At 42.0% G+C, this 20,355-nt stretch overlaps 1 protein-coding gene across 1 annotated transcript in view; it reads left to right on the top strand.

The window, feature by feature from the left end:
* The window catches only part of LOC103603119 (oxysterol-binding protein-related protein 1-like), a 141,325-nt gene that overhangs the window by 16,296 nt on the left and 104,674 nt on the right, over positions 1 to 20,355 (top strand). The window contains exons 2-4 of the mRNA XM_008587593.1: positions 1,134 to 1,256; positions 8,683 to 8,768; positions 9,649 to 9,723. Coding sequence (XP_008585815.1) covers positions 1,136 to 1,256; positions 8,683 to 8,768; positions 9,649 to 9,723 — 282 coding nt within the window. The 5' untranslated portion in view covers positions 1,134 to 1,135. The remainder of the gene's footprint in view (positions 1 to 1,133; positions 1,257 to 8,682; positions 8,769 to 9,648; positions 9,724 to 20,355) is intronic.

Genomic DNA, 20,355 nt, shown 5'->3' with positions numbered 1-20,355 from the left:
CCAGCACGGGGAGCGGAGGCCTGGGCGTTGCTCCCGCGCCTCGCTCGGCCGGTGGGCGGGAGCCGGTCTGTACATGGGATCCGAACCCTCGGACGGGAGCGCCGCCGCGCTTCCCAAGCGGCGCACTATCCAGTGCGCCACCGGGCCGGCCCGAGTATTGGGTTTTTTGGGGGGGTTTTTTTTGGGTGCTGATTTGGTGGACAAAAAAAAATATCATTTGTGTTTCATTTATTTGAAATTATGTGATTATTAGTAAGAATGAAATTTGTATTTCTTTTGGGAATTGCTATTCATACGTTTATCCATTTCAACATAAATGCTTTAAATTTAGTTGTAATTTTCTCTATTTAGTTTGGGACTTATTAAAATAGAGAAAAAAGAAATTTTATTTGTTATAGTCACTTTAGGGTCTTTATCTATAATTTATTTTTTGTATTCAGAATAGTTTTTTGCACAGTTTTTGAATGTGTTAATTTACATTTCCTTCTCACAATGTTTCTCTGTGAATGGCCGTATTTTAACTTTACATGTAGTTATTTTTTTTTTTCCTTTTTTTTGTCTTTTTTCATGTCCAGCAACGGATCGCAACCCTCAGTGTCGCGTCCGTACCGGACCGGGACCGGCAACGGGATCGCAACCCTCGGTGTTGCGCCCGCACCTCGCTCAGCCAGTGAGCGGGAACCGGTCTGTATGTGGGATCCGAACCCTCGGCAGGAGCGCCACCACGCTCCCAAGAGGCGCACTGTAGCAGTGCACCACCGGGCCGGCCCTACATGTAGTTATTTAATGTTGTAATAGCTGTTTGAGTAATACTATGTATTTGACAGAATACTTTCATATACATAATTTCGCGGCAGCTCATGAGGTTAGTTGTATTTTGGAGTTGAGGAAACTAAGTCTCTGAGAGGTTAGGAAACGTGCCCAAATGTCTGTGCGCTTCTTGGATAATAATACAAAGAGCAGGGAGTCTCAGGCTCAAGGTTGGCCCCACTGATTCATTTAATTAGTTCTCGTTATCTGTCTTATTGGCTGCAAAATGAAGATGGGTCTTTCTCCTTTCTGTATTAGCAGGTAACATCTAAAAGTTAATTATGTTCTTAGATAATAGCTGTGTTATTATTTTTTTAATCTAGAAATGAACACAGAAGCAGAACAACAGCTTCTCCATCATGCCAGAAATGGCAATGCTGAAGAAGTAAGGCAGCTGTTGGAAAACATGGAGAGGAATGAAGTAATTGCTGATATTAATTGCAAAGGTAATCTTTGAATGGGTTTTTAAGCTTTTTCTTATGGGTCCGCACTATTGTGTTATTTATTTAACACTAATCTTTTGGATCTTGCACATAGTAAATCTCCATCTCTTGTCCTAGGAAGAACCCCCACAAGATTGAGTGAAACATTTCTCCTAGTCCCCTCTAAGTCAGGGAAATCGAGATACATTCTTAAAATTGTTATGGATTGTAAAACTTACAAGCTACAAGGGTGTCTCTGAGCCCGCAATATTCATTCTGTGGTAACTTTTTTCCTTCTCAAAGAAATCACAGTTGAACTAGCAGGTTTGAGTGTTTACTGTATACCCAACATATAATGTACCTCGGAGATAATGATTAAGAGACAGACAAGAACCCTGCCCTCATTGAGATTAATCTACTAGATTAATAGATGAGACCAGTCTACATTACAAAATATGTGCCAGGATATGGAAGTGCAGGTGTCATGGGACCATGGAGGAGAGGTATGTGACTGGAACTGGAAGGATTAGTGTTTTGGAGGAAATGATTCTAAGGTGATATGTGAGAGAGTGTGTAGGAGTTAGCCAGGTGAAGAGGGAGCAGAAAAAGTTTCAAGGCAGAAGGAACGTGATATGCCAGGGCCTGAGGTGAGAGGCAGCATAGAGGGGCCTGCAGGCAGTATAGATGGGCCTGCAGGCTGGAGTGGGGAGGGGGGAGTGAGGCTGGGTAAGGTGGGTAAGTGGCACCCAAATGATAATGTGCCTTCTGTAGTGAGGTTGCAAATATATTACAACCTTACACTGAGATGTGCGGAGAAATAGAACTTTTTCTCTAAAATGGCTCTGGTATTTTAACAAGCCCCTTCACACATTCTGGGAGGTGAGGGGGGGGAGAGTAAATATTAGTCTTTGGGTACCTCAGTCTTAGTAGCCCCCCCCTTTTTTTTTTGACCAGTAAGGGGATCGCAACCCTTGGCCTGGTGTTGCCCGCACCACGCTCAGCCAGTGAGTGCACCAGCCACCCCCATATAAGATCCGAACCTGTGGCCTCGGCGCTACCAGCACCGCACTCTCCCGAGTGAGCTATGGGGCCGGCCTTCGGTAGCCCTTTTAATAAATGCTTGGTCTCCCCTAAATTGGCATTTAAGTATAAAGGTGTGCCCTGCTTGTTTGTGCAGTGGAGGCAAGGTGTCCTCAAAGCCATGAGGTCGGCTTTGGTTCCTCAGTGACTCTTGTCTTCCTAGTGCTCCTTAAGCGTTTGTAGCTGGAGTGAAGCTCAGGTACAGAGTCAAACCAGAGCACTCAGTTTGTCATACAATATAGGTGGTGTTCCATGGCTGTCTCAGGAGACTCACGTTGGCTGTTGGATTTTTTCACTGTGAGCCTGTCACACCTTCCTCCGGCACCTGGCCTTAGCTTGCTGGTTCAGCTCAGCCACATGCCTGTTCCTCTCTTGGGAGGGCAGACTGTGGGAACTTAGTGATATGTGGGACCTAGAGCAGCTCTGGTTAGCCAAAATTTAGCCTTCCCTCTAGGTTCACTACAGAGTTTGCTTTGATATGTACACCTTGCAGGTGGGTGCTAGGACAGGTGGCCTGCCAGGGGATCTTTTCTTAGCATCCCAGATGCAGCTTGCCTGTTCTCAGTTTCCCCTCAATTTATCTCACTTTCTGGACTTAAGTTCAGGAGCCTCATGTTTCATCTTCTCGTTTTTCTCTCCCCTAGTCTTTTTGTCCCCAAAAGGGCAGATTTCAGACAGATATTTTATTCCTCTTTGTCACGTTCTCTTCTTGTCCTAGAGCAACAAATCTCATGGCTTCACCCCTGGTGGGGAAGAAACTGTGATCTGAGTTGTCTGGAAACTATAGTCTGAGTTGTCTGAAGGAATTTAAAAATTTCTCCCCATCCTTCAGCAAAAACTGGCTCTTAATTTTTACCTCAGGATTCCGTTTTGAATATGGTAATCCTTAGTGACCCTTTTCTATCTACCCCTCCCACTTCCACTCATGCCTGCCTCAGGCTAATTAGTGGAAGGTCATCTACTTGGAAATATAAAACTGAGAAATATATGTTAATGTTTTTTCAAAATTTTACTTCCTTATACCTGTCAGTCAGACTTTGTCTTAAGGGCAATTTGAAGGGTTTATGCAGAAGAGTGACATAATCAGATGACATGCAGTTCTCTGACCAAGGAGGGGTGGGCAAGACTGGATGCGAATAGTATTTCCTTCCATGTGGGAATTCCTTCCTGGCATTCCTTGGTTTTCTTTTCTTATTTCTTTTTTCACATTCTGAGAAATTGGGAAAATGGTATAAAGTACTATAATTCTCCTGCAAGAATTAAAGCTTAACGATCAGCATAGAGATGTTACTGGTTGGAAGAAATCCACTGATGTCAGGTTGAAAGGGGGAGAAAGAAGCACTGCCATGCAGAGGTGATGAAGGTTAAGGTCAACATTTCTAGGGTCTAGGAAAGGAGAATCTAATTAGTTCTGCCTGTAGCTGTTGCCGTGTTATAGGTGTGTGCTTACAGTTCTGTCTGATGTTAATGTGAGTCATTCTTGCAAATATTAATTTATACATTTAATTGACCCATAATAATTGTACTTATGTACTTATGAACTACAATGTGATATTTGGGTACATTTATACAGCGTGCAGTGATTATATCAGGGTATTTAAGCATATCTGTCACCTCAAACATTTGTAACCTCTTCATGTTGGGAAAATTCAAAGTTCTCTCAACTAGCTACTTGAAGTTCTACAGTAATTTGTTGACTGTAATCTCCCTGTATTGCTATAGAACACTAGGTCTTATTCTTCTCATCTCTACAGTTGACCACCCTCTATTGACCACCCTCTCCCCATGCCCCCCAGCCTCCCCACCCATCATTCTCTAGTAATCACTATTCTACTCTCTATTTCTATAAGGTTAACTTTTTTAGCTTCCACATGTGATTGAGAACATGTGGTATTTCTCTCTGTGTGCCTGGCTTATGTCATTTAACATTTATTCTCCAGGTTCATCCATGTTGCTGTGATTGGCAGAATTTCATTCTTTGTTATGGCCGAGTAGTATTCCATTTTGTATACGTACCACATTTTCTTTATCCAGTCATCCGCTGATGGACATTTAGGTTGATTCTAACTATTGGCTGTTATAAACAGAGCTATGATGAACATGGGAGTGCAGGTATCCTTTCAACATGATGATGTCCTTTCCTTTGGGTATATACCCAGTAGTAGGATGGCTGGATCATATGGCAGTTCTGTCTGTGGTTTGAGAATCTCCATACTCTTTTCCATAGTGGCTTACTTTATATAAATTCTGTGAGTGATTATCTAAGAAATAATAAGTTGGAAACAAAATAGGTATTTGTATTGGCCATCTCAAAAAGATTCTGTGTAGTGCTGTCACTTTGCTAGGAGGTCCGAATGTAAAGTTATTTGAATATTATCCAATAATACTAGTATCTTCTGGTGTTTTCCAGTATTTAAAAATTCTATATGTATAGGGTACCATTCTTTGTAAATACTCCAAAACTTAATATTTCTTATTAAAATATTTTATTTTTATTTTTTTTTCCTTTTTTTTTTGTCTTTTTTCGTGACCAGTAACGGGATCGCAACCCTTGGTGTCACACCCACACCACGCTCAACCAGTGAGCGGACCGGTCTCTATATGGGATCCGAACCCTCGGCGGGAGCGCCGCCGCACTCCCAAGCGCCGCACTCTACCGAGTGCGCCACCAGGCCCGGCCCAATATTTTACTTTTTAGATGTCCATGATAAGTAGCAAACATATGAAGACTGTATGAAGCGTTTTAGGACTAATTTAAGATTTTGGAAATTTTGATTTCTTTATCCAGAATCCCATTTGGAAACATTAGATGTGAGGAGACCAGTCCAGAAGCTGTTATAGTAAGTTAGAGAAGATATGTGGGTTGGGGACAGGGGGCGGGGGGCAGAAGCAGTAGGGATGAAGAAAAGTAGATGCAATTAATATTTAGGAGGTAGGATTAGTAGCACTGATGGCGAGGAGGGGACTGTGAGAAGGAGAAAGCAGGAGGAGCTGCTGATGTTCGGGGTGAATGATGGGGCAGTCGACTCTGACACATGCGTGGGAGGGGAATGGGTGGTGCGGTGTATGTGTACATAGGATGAAAGATAAGTTTCACTTTGTGCTCTGAGCATGCAGTGCCATTGTGTCCTCCCCGTGGAGGTGTCTAGTGGAGAGGTGCAAGTGCACATACTGGATTTGGAGTCAACAGCATGTAAACAAAGCACTGGGAGAGAGCCAGCAAATACCATTTTTGAAGTTAATAGTAATGGACTAGTCAGAAAAAACAGAGCTGCCAAAGGATTCTGAGAAGTGTCAGAGATGTGAGAGTGAGCCCACAGAGTGTGGGGCTGTGGCGGATCATGGTCCCTGCTGTCCTGGATGGCACAGTGGTAAAGGGAGGAGGTGGCAGCAGAAAGGGGTCCCTGGAATTTGGTGACAGCATTTACTGATAAAAATTGAGGAGTGTCAGTGACATGGTGGGAGATGAGCCTAGTCTGCAGTGGGTGGGTAGTTGATAGGAAGGAATGAGGTGGAAGAACCCAGTAAAGAGTTGAAATGGGAAGGGACAGTGAGGAGGACGGTAGCTGGTAGGGAGTGGGGGTGGGAGAAGGAGTTTGTTTTTGCTTGTCAGATGGGAGACTCCAAAGTTTATCTGTTCCTTCCTATTAGCAGCTGAAGAGGGAGAGGTTAGATATAGGAGGAAAAGGAGTGCCTGAGAAGCAACAAGGGGTGGGATCCAGGATCCAGGAACAGCAGTTGGTCTTAGACATCAGGAGGGAAGGGTGACAGAATGCACATAGATATCAGTAGGGTGGCAGATCTGGTGCCAGAAGCCCAGGGGATTCTATGAAAGCATCTGTTTTCACTATGAAGCTGAAAGATGTCATTTGCTATGGGAGCAGTGTCTGGGTAAAAGGCATGAGTCAGAAAATAGTGAAGGATTGAAACTCCCTTTGTGGAATATAGGAGAGACACCTGAGCAGGGTGTTATGAAAAGGGTTGCCCAGCTGAGGTGTGGAGTCCTGACTTTATGGGGCCATAAATACAGCCTCTGCTATTTTTCCTTACCGTTGTTTAGCAACCTAGGTGTGATTATAGAGAAACTGCGCTAGTGTATTTATCAGGCTTTAGGTTTTTCTGAGCTGCTGTGACAAAGATAGTGAAGCAAAGATATTGACAAGAAATGAAGTGAGGGATCAAGGAATATATGCCAGATTTAAGATTTCATGTATTTACATAATGAAAGCGATTAAAGAGCAGAGGGCTGAGTAAGCTGAGATCAAGTCTGGGGGAATACTTGCATGAACAACCAGGAAAGTTGGGAGTCTGTGGGAAGGTGGCTCTCTGTGTGGTGAGTCCAGGGATGATGATGGCACACAGGCTCTGGCTCCTGCAGGGAGCACCAGACATTGAGCAGAGGTACAGTTTGTGAGAAATGGAGGAAACTGAGAGACCTGGGTGCTGAAGAGGCAGTAGACCCCCCTAGGTTGGTAGCAGGATTTTCAGTGGCAAGAAAGGCTGTGTTGCCCAAGGTTACTTGGTGAGGGGTATGCTGCTGGGAGGCTGGCAGGGAAAGCACTTGAGGGAACTGTGGCTTATGACAGAAGTCTCAAAGGAGGGGTTGTAGTGTGAGTGAGGAAGTCACTGACAAATTGGCAGTGGGCTTTGATGCAGACAGTCACACGGCGTGTATCCAGGGAGGTACAGTGGCGCTGCAGGGCTGGGGGCAGTGAGGGGGCATTACTGTCATCAGGAAGAGCTGTTTCACTTAAGAACAGAAGGTAGAAGAAATGTTCAGTGAAACGGACTAGGCTGTGGGATTTACTGACTGTGTAATTAGGGCTCCAGTGTGCACACATTTGGGAGGAAACAGATAAGGAAATGGCAGACTGTCACAGGGCAGTGGTGGCAGTGGTAGTCCCTTGGGGACTTGTTGGGGACTAACAACTGGATATGCCGAGGTTGGTGGCTGAAGTTTCTGTCTGTTCAGAACCTGGAATCCAGGAGCTGAGGGCAGCACGTAATGCAGGTGAGCGCTACCTTCGCTTTAGCCATTGTAGGTGAGGTGCTACTTTGATTTAGCTGTAGCAGGTGAGTGCTACCTTCGCTTTAGCCATCGCAGGTGAGGTGCTGCTTTGATTTAGCTGTAGCAGGTGAGCGCTACCTTCGCTTTAGCCATCGTAGGTGAGGTGCTACTTTGATTTAGCTGTAGCAGGTGAGCGCTACCTTCGCTTTAGCCATCGTAGGTGAGGTGCTACTTTGATTTAGCTGTAGCAGGTGAGTGCTACCTTCGCTTTAGCCATCGCAGGTGAGGTGCTGCTTTGATTTAACTGTAGCAGGTGAGCGCTACCTTCGCTTTAGCCATCGCAGGTGAGGTGCTGCTTTGATTTAGCTGTAGCAGGTGAGCGCTACCTTCGCTTTAGCCATCGTAGGTGAGGTGCTACTTTGATTTAGCTGTAGCAGGTGAGCGCTACCTTCGCTTTAGCCATCGTAGGTGAGGTGCTACTTTGATTTAGCTGTAGCAGTTGAGCGCTACCTTCGCTTTAGCCATCTTGGGTGAGGTGCTACTTTGATTTAGCTGTAGCAGGTGAGCACCATCTTCGCTTAAGCTGTCAGACCACAAGCTCCTCCAGAATGGCCTCTGAGCACTCTCCAGGGGCTGGGCTTTGGGAATCTGCTAGGGCTTTATCCTCTCCGGCCCCATTTGTAATTGTGATAAGCTTTAGGAGCTGTCTCAGCTCTGAGCTATAGTGCCCCTATCTTTTTGGCTATATCGAATTATAGTTTTAGTTTTTGCAGTGCTCCATTGTTTTACATCTCTCCTTGGCTCTACTGCTAGGATCTGACATTTCATTGCTTTTAACATTGGTTCTTGTTATCTTGTTGGACTCTCTCTCTGGTAATGCAATAACCTCATTAACTAAAATTTTATCTGAAGCAGAGTCTCCATTTTCAGTTACTATCTGTAGAACTAACAGCTTACCAAATGCTGCAGGAAATAGTCTTTATAAGCTACTAGAGATCACGTAGTCCGAATGTAACTCCTGTCATATCTCCTTCCAGCCTTTTAGAGATGAGGACATTGAGTCAGAAAGGTGGCACTGGATCTGGGTCTTGTGACTTCTAGTATACCCCACTGGTACTTCCTGCTACTATGCCACATCTCTTGCCTCTCCCTCATCACACTGCAGTGTGAAGGACAGCCATTGTCCACGCTATTGAAGTAATACATGAGGGAGAAATTCAGTTTATTGTAAAATTACCTAAATAATATCTAAAAATACCATATGTTTTTCCATTTTTGAAGTAATACATGAGGGAGAAATTCAGTTTATTGTAAAATTACCTAAATAATATCTAAAAATACCTTATGTTTTTCCATTTTTAGGAAGAAGTAAGTCTAATTTGGGCTGGACACCTCTTCATCTGGCATGCTATTTTGGACATAGACAAGTGGTCCAGGATCTGTTGAAGGTCTATTTATAGCTTTAATTTTTTAATGTCTGTAATAAATATTGCTATTATGGAAATTATGAAAGTCTTAGAAAAGCCACCTGAGCCACAATGGCTTATTTAAAACATTAGCTCATCTAAATACTCATCTAAATAGCTCATCTAAATAGCTCACTAAAGACACTTAATTGTTCTTTACTAAAATGAATTAGGTGAGCCTGATTAATAAGATTCTATTTTTTAAATTATTTGAATAAATTAGATGGGCTTGATTAATTAAAATTTTATTTTTTTAATCATTTGAATTTTACATTATGGGCTTTTTAGCAAAAATGGACATATTAATTAATGAAGATATTATTTTCAGTTTTATGAGCATGACAGTTAAAAAAAACCCCAAAGTTCATTCTAAATCATAAATAATGTCATAATCTCTTAATGAGCACTGTACAATTTTAGACCTCATATTTCTCAATACTGTAATGAATAATTTTTCACAGATTGATATTTCTGAAATTGGGTTGTATCTTAAAATTCACTGTACATTTAAATGTTGGCATTTTTGTTTTTCCCGAAAATGTGTTAATGAGGGAGGAGATATGGTATTCATTCAGAGACACTTCTTCTTTTTTAATATAATTGCTTCTAAAGTAGAGTGAAGGTATGTAGATTTTTAAAGAAAAGTACCTTTTTATTCTTCTACCTATCAGGTACATTTTTACCTTTCAGGAAACCTACTGTTTACTTTTAGTATGAATTGAGTTTATTTTTAGTAGTGACAACCAAACAATATTAACTATTATTTTAATTTTTGAAATCTTTAATATATTTTTAATGAATTATTTTCACCTTGGTATATTCTCGATATGTGGAAGATATTTAAAGTTTTCATGTTTACTAGGCTGGTGCAGAAGTGAATGTGTTAAATGACATGGGAGACACGCCACTTCACCGAGCTGCCTTTACAGGACGGAAGGTGAAAATCATTCTGTGTTCAATGTTTGCTAGTGAAATATTTGGAAGAGCAATCACCAGTGTTTTCTGTGTTATAACCATCTGACCAGCAACTGAAAAAAGCCACACAAAAAAGTGTATGAACCAGCACTTTTTGAGTTGGAAAGTGAGGTCAAGTACTCAGGTCATGAGACTCCCATTCTGTAGCATCCCTAATTGGAGGTTATTCAGTCTCTGTGTACTCCAGCAATGGGGGAACTCTTGATTATTCCTTTTTTAAAAAACAGCTTCATTGACGTATAATGTACATTGCATAAAATTTGTCTACTGTAAGTGTACATTTCAGTAATTTTTAGTACATTTACACACTTGTACCACCATCACTACAGTCCAGTTTTAGAACATTTCTGTCACCCAGAAAGTTTCCTCATGCCTGTTTACATTCATTCCCTGCTCCTCTCCCAAGCCCCAGGCTATCACTGGTTTTTCTTTCTGTAGATATTTGCCTTTCTTAGAAATTTCTTAAATGGAATCATATTAACTTTTGTGTCTGGCTTCTTTAACTTAGCATTATGTGGTCAAGTTTCATCCATGCTGTGGTTTGTTCCTTTTTATAGCTGAATAATATTCTACGGTATGTTTAATACCACATTTTGTTACCTGTTTACCACTTATTAAAAAAGCTGTCTTTTTCCCATTGTATTGCCTTGGCCCCTTTGTTGAAAATCAATTGACCATCAGTGTTAAAGGTTCTGTATTTTCTATTCTTTTCCTTTGATCCGTATGTGAATCCTTACACTAATTTATTATGGTAGCTTTATAATTTGGTTTTGATATTGGGTAGTATAAGTTCTCCAACTATGATCTTTAAAAAAATTATTTTGGCTATTCTTAGTTCTTTGTATTTCCATTGTCAATTTTAGGATCATCTTGTCAATTTGTATAAAAACTCCTATTGGAATTTTGATAATGATTGTGTTGTCTTGAATCTGTAGGTCAATTTGGGGAAAATTGCGATCTTAACAATATTGAGTCTTCCAATTGATGAACATGAAATGCCTCTTTATTTAGATCTTCTTTAATTTTTCTCAGCAATGTTTTGAAGTTTTCAGTGCACAAATCTTGCACTACTTTTGTTAAATTTATTAATTAGCTTCGCCTTAATCTGTGGAATCTGGAATCAGTCTGGCCAGCTGATATCTCTGCTCAGTTTAAAAAATTTTTTTCTTTTTTTTTTTTTTTGGTGGCTGGCTGGTACAGGGATCTGAACCCTTGACCTCGTCAATTAAAAAAAATTTTTTTTTAAGATTTTTTATTTTATTTTTTTCATTGTGTATGTTTATGGCGTACAATTTATTGTTCAGTACGTGCATATATTGCATAATGATCTATTTAGAATAGCATATCTGTCACCTAAACATTTATCATTTCTTTGTGTTTATCATATTCAAGATCCTCTTTTCTGGCTATCTTGAAATATACAATATGATATGATTAGCTATTGTCACCCTAGGGCACCAGAACTTATTCTTCCTAACTGTAACCTTGTACCATAGTTTTGTAGAGTTCATCCCTACATCTTTGTATCTTAGCAGTCAGCCAGTGTTTGGGTAGTGATGGGTTCAAATACTCAGTTCCATAGGGCTTCTACTCTCTGCCTGTGGATCTGTTTGTAGGTGGAGAGCACTTTCAGAATTAAGGCATTTCTTCTGCCTGTGCTCTGACTTTCTGCAGGGCCCTTTCACCTTTCTCCCCTGTGCGTGTGGAGTTTCCCATTAGTTGGGGGTACATGAGAGCCTTACCTACACCGTCTCTGGTTCTTTCATTGCCAGGGTCTTTCTGTTAAGTTTCAGACCATTTTACCATTGCCCTATGAGGCAGGCAGCTGACGACCCTCCAGAGATGTCCATGTCTTAATCCCTGAAATCTGTGAATATGTTCAGTTGCATGGCAAGGGGAAGTGGAAGTTGCAGATGGAATTGAGGTTGCTAGTCAACTGACCTTAAGATAGGAAAATTGTTTTAGGTCATCTGGGTGGGTCCATTGTAATCACAAATGTCCTCAGAAGTGTAAGGGGGAGGCAGAGGAAGAGTCAGAGGCAGATGGAGAGGTGCCTATGAGAGAACAGTTAGAGAGATTGCAATGTTAAAGTGAAGGAAGGAGGATCAACCATGAGCCAAGGAATATGGACGGCCTCTAGAAACTGAGAAAGCAAGGAAATGAATTCTACCCTAGAACCTCTGAAAGGAACACAGCCTTGTGACACCTTCATTTTATCCGGCAAGACCATTTTGGACTTCTGAAATATAGGACTGTAATATAATTTGTGTTGTTTTAAGTTGCCAGGTTTGTGGTAATTTGTTACAGCAGCAGTAGAAAGCTAATACACTCTAATGGGAAAAGCAACTTCATACTACCAGACATGTAGGTTTTCCCATTTGTTTCCTACTGAATTTGCTACTTTTACTGATAATGCCTCTTGACATAGGTTTTTGCCTTTTGTTCCAAATCAAATTGGATGTCTGCGGCAGCAAAGCTGCTGGTTTTCACTGCCAGCTCTCCCTGCACTGGGCAAACTGTGGAAGTGGAGAAAGAGGTAATAGCCTGTGGCTAGAAGGCTGAAGACTCCTGAAGTTCTTACCTGAAGTTCTAGAAGTTCCTGTTGAGTAACTGCCTCTTAACCTGTTGTTTACCTTTAGAGGATATACAGCACTATGAAATGGTTAGTTCTGATAGTATTGTCCAGTTTTATACTCATTTTCAGGAAAACATTTCTCTGATCTTTTCATGACACCATAGCCAAAAGAACCCATAGCCTTTCATAATAATTTTTTTGGTTATTTAAATGATCTGGTAAATTAACTATGACATAGTGTGTATTTCTTGTTTATTCTAATTATTGACCATAGTCTAACATGATCCTAAAGGTTATTTTACAATCACATAACTGAAAGGTTTGTGTGCATTTATTATGAGTTGAAGCAGAATGAATTTTTTTTTTTTATTTGGCGGGTACAGGGATTGAACCCTTGACCTTGGTGTTGTCAGCACCATGCTCTAACCAACTGAGTTAATCAGCTAGCCCAGAAGAATGAATTGTTATATTATTTCATACTTTTCATTATTGTAATTACTAGATTTAACTTTAATGTAAATTATCCTGAGTTGACCCTGTAAGTATGTGCTAAGCATGTTTGAATTAGTACGTTTTACACCATTCCTGTCCATTTGTTCTTAAGTTGATATTTGTGAACCAGATATCGGATCTTACTAAAGCTGAGAAAAAAACTTTTATAATAAAACAATAAACAATAAAGGCAGTAGGTTAATTACTGTACTTGACTGTGTAGGGTTTAATTTGCCTGATTTCTGATATATGAACTGCTTTTTATTTCCCTTTATAGCTCTTCTCATTCTGCTCTATGTACCCAGGGAAGTTCTATTGCCATCTGTTCCCACAAGTCCCAAATCTACCCATTTTTGAAGGTGCAGCTCAAGTGCAGTCTCCGTAAATTATTTCCTAACTTCTTGCACCTGGGAGGAAGCTGTTCTTTTCCAGATTTCCTGGGCACATTACAGCACTTTAATTCATTTTCTTCCTTGTATTAGAGTTATTGTTGTGTATATCTTAACTCTAGCACTAGGTTGCATTAATCTTGCTTGCAAGGAGTTAAGACATTTCATTTTTTGTGTCCTCCACTAGCACAACATGAGTCTTACTGCCCATCTCTATAATTACCTAGATTAAATCAGTTCATTTATGCTCAGGTCTTCACAGGTTTGACCATTTCTGCTATTTTCTTGAACTTTGAACATGAGACCATGCTAAATTGAGCCTTTAGTTTGATTTGAGCATTAGCATATATATTTTATCTGTTGTATTAGAAAATAACATTTAGCTGGAGCTAAGTGGTTGCGCTACATAGGAAACACTAAAAAATTTATGTGCTCAATATCTGATCATGATTGAATTATGCAAAAAGTTTAATTTTTAATTGTACTCTTGAATTAAATTATCTTGTTCTGATGTGATCTTTTACTGTGAAGATTTTAAATGTCTATGATCCTGAGATTCTGTGATTTAATAAATAGAATGTTGAATTGAAAAGGTATTTGGTTTATTTTAGAGCACTATAAATTCTTGTCCTTAGGAATATATAAAATAAAGATCCCCAAATTTTGAGGGACCTTTAGGCTGTTCTTGGTATGTTAGCGACCCCTAGTGTTCCTTGGTAAAAATTAGTATACCAGAATTTAAAAATGTATTTAGCGTTCATTTCTTACTTTATTTTTCAGATCCAGTTAGAATTCTGAAGTTTTTATGCCTTTTATAATCAGTTTAAAATAGGGATATGACCAGTATAGTAAATATTTGGATTGTGGCACTGACCTGTATTTTTAAGCCGAATTGAGAATACATTTAAAACAAATGGTTCCTATATTTTGTGCCTCAGAAATTATGTATTTCTCACCTAACATAAAGAAGATTTATATGACTCTGGAGTTTATGTAATCCCCTAGGGTTCCCTAGGATACCGTTTCTCATGCTTACATATTGAAGGCCTCCTGTGTATCAGGCACTGTGCAAACAACTTGACATGTGTTGCTTCATTTAATGCTAAATGACCATCCTGAAATATAGGTAGAAACATTACCATTTGTTGTAGGATGGGTTCTCTGGGAAGCCGACTGAGATGGAGGTTAGTGTGCAGCACGTTTATCCAGCTCTTGTGGGATCGCACCTGTGGAAGGGAGTAGAGGGAGGCAGGAGTGGGCAGAGACTGAAGTCAAGCTGTAATGCAGTCTCAGGTGATGCTTTGCAGAAGAGATGACCCTTCAAAGCCATTGCCATTTGAGGTGAGAGGTTAGGCCTTTGTACCCCTGGGACAGTCAGTCACTGGACATGGGCTGCCCTGGGAAGGGGATGTGACTTTGCATGAGGCAGCTGGGATAATCCCTGAATTGGCTGACAGCTAAAGACTGCTTCCTGGGCACTCCCAGCATCTGGGGTAGTAAGAATACTTGGCCCTCTGTATCTTTGGGTTCTGCATCTGTAGATTCAACCAACTGTGGATAGAAAATACTCAAGAAAAAAACTTACATCTGCACTGAACATATATAGACCTTTTTTCCCTAAACAATTCAGTATTGCAACTGTTTATAGCACTTACATTGTATTTAGTATAATCAGTAATCTAGAGATGATTTAAAGTATATGGGAGGATGTGCATAGGTTATATGCAAATTCTACTCTATTTTATGTCAGAGACTTGAGCATCCTCAGATTTTGATATCTGTGGGAGGTCCTGGAACCAATTCCCCATAGATACTGCTGTGGATCAGATGTATCCCCCAAAAGTTCATGTATTGGAAACTTGACCTCTGTTTTAAGAGTGTTAAAACGGTGGATAATCTTATTATGGTAACTGAAAGGTGGGGTATTTCAGATTGTGAGGACTGTGCCTGTGTGAATGGATTGATTCATTCATGGAGTAATGGGTATGGTTCTGACAGCTTTAAAAGGAGGGCAAGTGAGATTAGCTCTCTCCTGCTCAGCCCATTCTTATCACGTGATGCCCCATGTCTCTGTAGAGAGTCACCACCAACAAAGAGGCTCTCACTGGATGTGTTCCCTGAACCTTGGACTTCCCAGCCTCCAGAACATTTCTTGGAGCAGCTTCAGGATTCCAGGGTTCTTTTCTCTGGGAGAAGCTTAGGAGAGGAAGGTTAGTGGAATCTATAGTCTCTGTTGCTGTAGTTGGTTTTGGGGCCACAACTGAATCATTTTCTCTCTGCTCTACTGTCCATTCTAGATTCTCCTTACCCGTGCTATATTAGTCCATTTCTGTTGCTTATAACAGATACATGAAACTGGGTAATTTGTAGAGAAACAATATTTATTGCTTGCTGTTTCCGAGGGTAGGAAATCCAAAGTCCAGGAAACACATATGGTGAGGGTCTTTGGTGGTGACTTCAGCGACACAGATTATCACATTGAGAGAAAGGTGGGAGCGAGATTCCTTCTCCTTTTAAAGCCCTCAGAACCACACCCCTAACCACCATTAAACCATCAATGGATTAATACATTTACTTGGGCAAGGTCCTCAATACAGTGACACCATCAAAGCCCCACCTTTCGATTATCATAATACGATTTCCCACCCTCAGCAGTTGCAGTGGGGATTAAGCTTCGGTGTATCTGGGGGGACATTCAATCCACTGTATTTGGCTAGCACACATTTCAGTCTTCATGGTTTACCTGGTGATGGGTCTCAGGCCTTCATCCCTGGAAGTCTGAGCTGCTGTTTATCATGCCCTTCGTAGGCTGGGGTTACTGACTTGTTTATCAAAATTGGACAGGAGAACACCAGGAGACCCCTAAGTGTATCACCTGCAATCTAGACATATTCTTCCACGTCCCCATTGTGTACAGCCCCACTTCCTTGTGATGATCGAGTTCAGTTACCTCTGCTAAGATGGTGGCTCTCTTTTTCTGCTGGTCCTTTGACACAAGGAGCTCAATGTGCAGGCTGCCTTTCGTGCTTCTTGGCACATGAATCAGAGCTTTGCCTTTAGGTGTGGAATTTGCTGCCCTAGAAACTGACAAAGCCATCAAGCATTGTGCTCCCTTCTCTGTTATGGGAAGTGCAAGATGCAATAATTTATTCTTTACTTTGGAGGAAATGTCCTGGCATTACCCAGACCTCTGAACCTCTGAAAATTTACTGAAATGGCAAAGCACCTCAAGATTTATCTCATACTCTATGGATCTTATGGGTCTTACCAAGGCTTTTGGCATTCTAGTTGCTTCTTGCTCATCAGGTTCTGTTAGCATGACATCATTGATAAAGTGGACCAGTGTGTTGTTCCACAGGGTGTGCAGATGGTCTGAGGCAAACTGTAAATATATACTGTTGTCCTTGTGAATGCAAAACGTCTTTGATCTTCCTGATTGGGATAGAAAAGAATACATTTGCAATGTCATTTGCTGCATGCCATGTACTTGAGTTAGTGGTAATCTACTGTAGTGAAGATACCACGTTTGGCAGAGTGGCTATAACGGTTGAGTTTGCGGAAGTCTCCTGTCATTCTTCACATTCCATCTTGTTTTTGCAGTGGCAGGCTGGTGACATAAATGGAAGTATGATAGGGAACATCACCCCTGAATTCTCTTAGGTTCTTAAGGGTATCACTAATTTCTGCCATTCCTCCCCCTGTGAGGTATTGGTCTTGATTTGTCTTGGCCAGTGGCTGGGGGAGGGTAGTTTCAAGGCCTTCCATTTGCTTCTTACACTACAGACCATGGAAGCAAGTGAGGGTTGTGCCAACAACCAAATGTGTCTATTCCAATTGTACAGTCAGGGACTGGGGGAATGATGACTGGGTGTATTTGTGGACCCACCCAGTGCATGCACTGTGAGCCAGACCCAGGCCAGGGTGCTATCTATTATCTCACCCCACTGCATGCTCCCTTTCCAGCAGAGGAGCCTGATGATATGTTGGGTCTCTTGGGATCAGTGTCAACTTGGATGTTATATCTAACAGTTTGTGAAATGTTTGGGTGTTCCCCTTTCCCCAGTGTGCTTGAGTAAATGACCATTGGTCCCTTTGGGAATGGTCTGGGGGATTCATGATAGTGTATGTTTGCTTTGGTATTGTAGAATCTTTCCTTCTAGGATCTGGCCTCTCCTTCAGTAAATAGTTCTATGTCCAAAGGTGACTCAGGTCCAGAAACTGGACAAGATATCTTGACTTTTATTGAGGTGATTATCTTCAGCTTCTGACCATTCATTATTGGTTTCTTTTGATGGTATAGGTTGAGTTGTACTGGGATGGTTCCTAGAATCGTGAAAAAAGTGATGGTTTCCATTAGGAGACGTCAAGATGCCAGAATTGCCTTGGTAGACAGGTTTTAAATAAGCGGGCATGCTACATTGAATGTAGTGTACAAGACCAGAAAACATGCCAGGCAATTATATGTCATGGAAGGGCCTAGCGGATACATCAGTTACCAAAGCAGAAGAAATCACTGATGAGAGGCACCAGCAGCACTGAGAAGCTCATTAGCAGTTCCCCTCTGTGGTCTAGGGCTGCTGTGAGAATGCCTTTACAGACCTGGGTCCATTGATAGGAATGGGGTGGGGTGGGGAATGTCATAGGACAACAACACAGCAGAGGACAGGAGGTGGCACTTAACCATCAGAAGCCAGGGAGGTGCAGTTGTGATCATGAGCAGCAGGTTGAGAGGGGGAAGGTTGGGAGGACTGACCTGCAGAGAGTCATGGAAGTGCTTAAGAGAAAGCAGCTGTCATTCCTAAGGACGAAATTAGAGGGACAGACGGTAGCAGGTATACTCTCATCATCATTTTTCCCTTTTTTACTTTTGCTAGATTGAGAAACTACTGCCTCATGCTAAATTCAGTTACCTTATTACGTATTTGTTAGGCTTATCTTGTCCTACAGCCATTAGATGCTAAGTTTTGTTCGTTCTTTTCTTTTCTCCCATTTCTCTTAGTATTTGGCTAATTTGTATTGACCTGTCTTCAAGTTGACTCTTTCCTCCACTATGCTCTGATGTCTGCTGGTGAGCCCACTGAAGGTGTTCTTTATCTCTGTTAGTGACTGTCAGTGCACTGCTGGCTTCCTATTTCTTCAGTTTCCAAATTCAGCATTGCCTCTGCACAGGGTGCAGGCTGATTTGCGGGAGGGTTTTCTTCGATGTTCCTGCTTCTCCCTCAGCTCTAGGCCTTCCCTGTGTGCCTTATGCCTCAGGGGGTTCTCTCCACTCTTTTGCTTCTCCCCGTTGATAGACTGCTCTTGCCTGTTCTCAGTACACTACTTGCTGGGCAGGGGAGTTCTGTGTTGTCCTGTCCCAGCCTCCACCTTAGGCCTTGCGTCCCTGCCCTAATGGTCAGGGGTTGGTGAGATGGTTCTTTACAGTCACCCTGCCCCTCCTGTAGAAGTGAGATGGGCTCCTGATTGTTTCCAGCCTCCTCCCCAGTGGTAAAGGACTTTTTAGTCATCCCCCCCACCACAGCCAAAAGGCTCTTTCCTGCACCCCAAGAATGAGAGGATTTGCCACCCTTTCTGTAGCAGCAGTGTTCTTGGGGGCAGATGGCCTTGGGTAGGGTTTTGTGCCTTTTCTGCAGCAGTGGTGGCCCCTCCTGCAGGCCGGCACCACTACTGAGGAGTGTGTTCCATCTCTCGTTAGCACAGGTGGAGGTCACATAGAGCAGCCTGCGGGGGAGTGAACTTTGCAGACACCTTCTGCTCATGCGGGCTCTGTATTCTCACGCTTGCCTACCCTCAGCCCTTAGCAGTGTGTTAAAAATTGCTGCTGAACTCCTTTGCTTGTCCGGCACTCCCTCCTACCCTTATACCTGCCACGGGGGACCTGGTGCTCACTTTGGAACATTTCCCCTTAGATTTCAACCTAGTCAAGTGCCCTGCAAGGTCAGTTCTGTGACAGGTTCAAGAAACTGTAATTTTATAGATTATCAGGTTCTTTTTCTTGTTAGAGTGGGCGTGATGCTTTTTTCAGTTTTCTAGGTCCTAGGGGGAATCTGGAAGTCCCAGTTAAGTTATGAGACAGGTCAGCGTTTTCTTGTGGTAACTTCAGAGATATTGCTAGTCCTTACATGTGTCGTTAAGTTGATCATGTGTCTGTGTCTTGCATACATCGGTTAATATTTAGCAATGTTTCCAGAATCTTTAGTACTTCTTTGTGAGTTGTCTCGTAAAAGAAAATCCGTGTGCATGCTTGCATGTGTATTTAATTTAAAATGTCATATGATAGGCTTATAAAGAAACACCAGTGACCCTTGCCCGATGCCTGCCCACTCTGGTTCACACTTTCCAGAGGCAACCACTTTTAATATTTTTAGCTGTTATGTCCCCCACGTTTATAGATCGCATGCTTATATGTCACTGATTCTTGATTTTTTTCAGGAAGATAAGCATTTCATTCTCTTTCTTGTTTCTCTCTGCCTTACTCCCTGTCAAAACCACTTCACTTTTGGGCCGGCCCGGTGGCGCACTGGATAGTGCGCCGCTTGGGAAGCGCGGCGGCGCTCCCGTCCGAGGGTTCGGATCCCACATACAGACCGGCTCCCGCTCACTGGCTGAGCGAGGCGCGGGAGCAACGCCGAAGCTTGCGATCCCGTTGCCGGTCCCCGGTCCGGTACGGGGGCAACACTGAGGGTTGCAATCCGTTGCCGGACACGGAAAAAGGACAAAAAAAAAAAAAACCACTTCACTTTTAATCTAGGACTAGATTTTGGTTAAATAAATATTGAGTTTGCATTATTATGACTATGCTAGGTTGAGCCACATAGGGTCCTGTGTGTTTTCTTTTTTGTATAACTCCTTATTTTATCTGGAGTTAAATAACTGCATGGGGTTTCTTCATTAGTTTAAGCTCTTTTTCTTCTTACACAATTAATTTCAAACTCTTTGTAAGAGTTCCGGAGTTCATTTTTGCTGTCATTTCATGTAGTCGTGTACATGTGTCCGATCACCTTTTGGAGTGGCTTTCCTGACGCTCTGGGTCCTCTTGCTCCACCTGGACCAGTTGCCCCCCAGAGCTGTGCACTTGGTTGTCATTTTGCACCTTACTTTTCAGTCATTCTGGGAATTTTCTTCACCACTTTTTGAT

Source organism: Galeopterus variegatus, unplaced genomic scaffold, assembly GCF_000696425.1.
Source record: "Galeopterus variegatus unplaced genomic scaffold, G_variegatus-3.0.2 Scaffold4462, whole genome shotgun sequence".
In the NCBI taxonomy this organism is placed as follows: Eukaryota; Metazoa; Chordata; class Mammalia; order Dermoptera; family Cynocephalidae; genus Galeopterus; species Galeopterus variegatus.
This window is presented reverse-complemented; position numbering and strand designations above follow the sequence as displayed.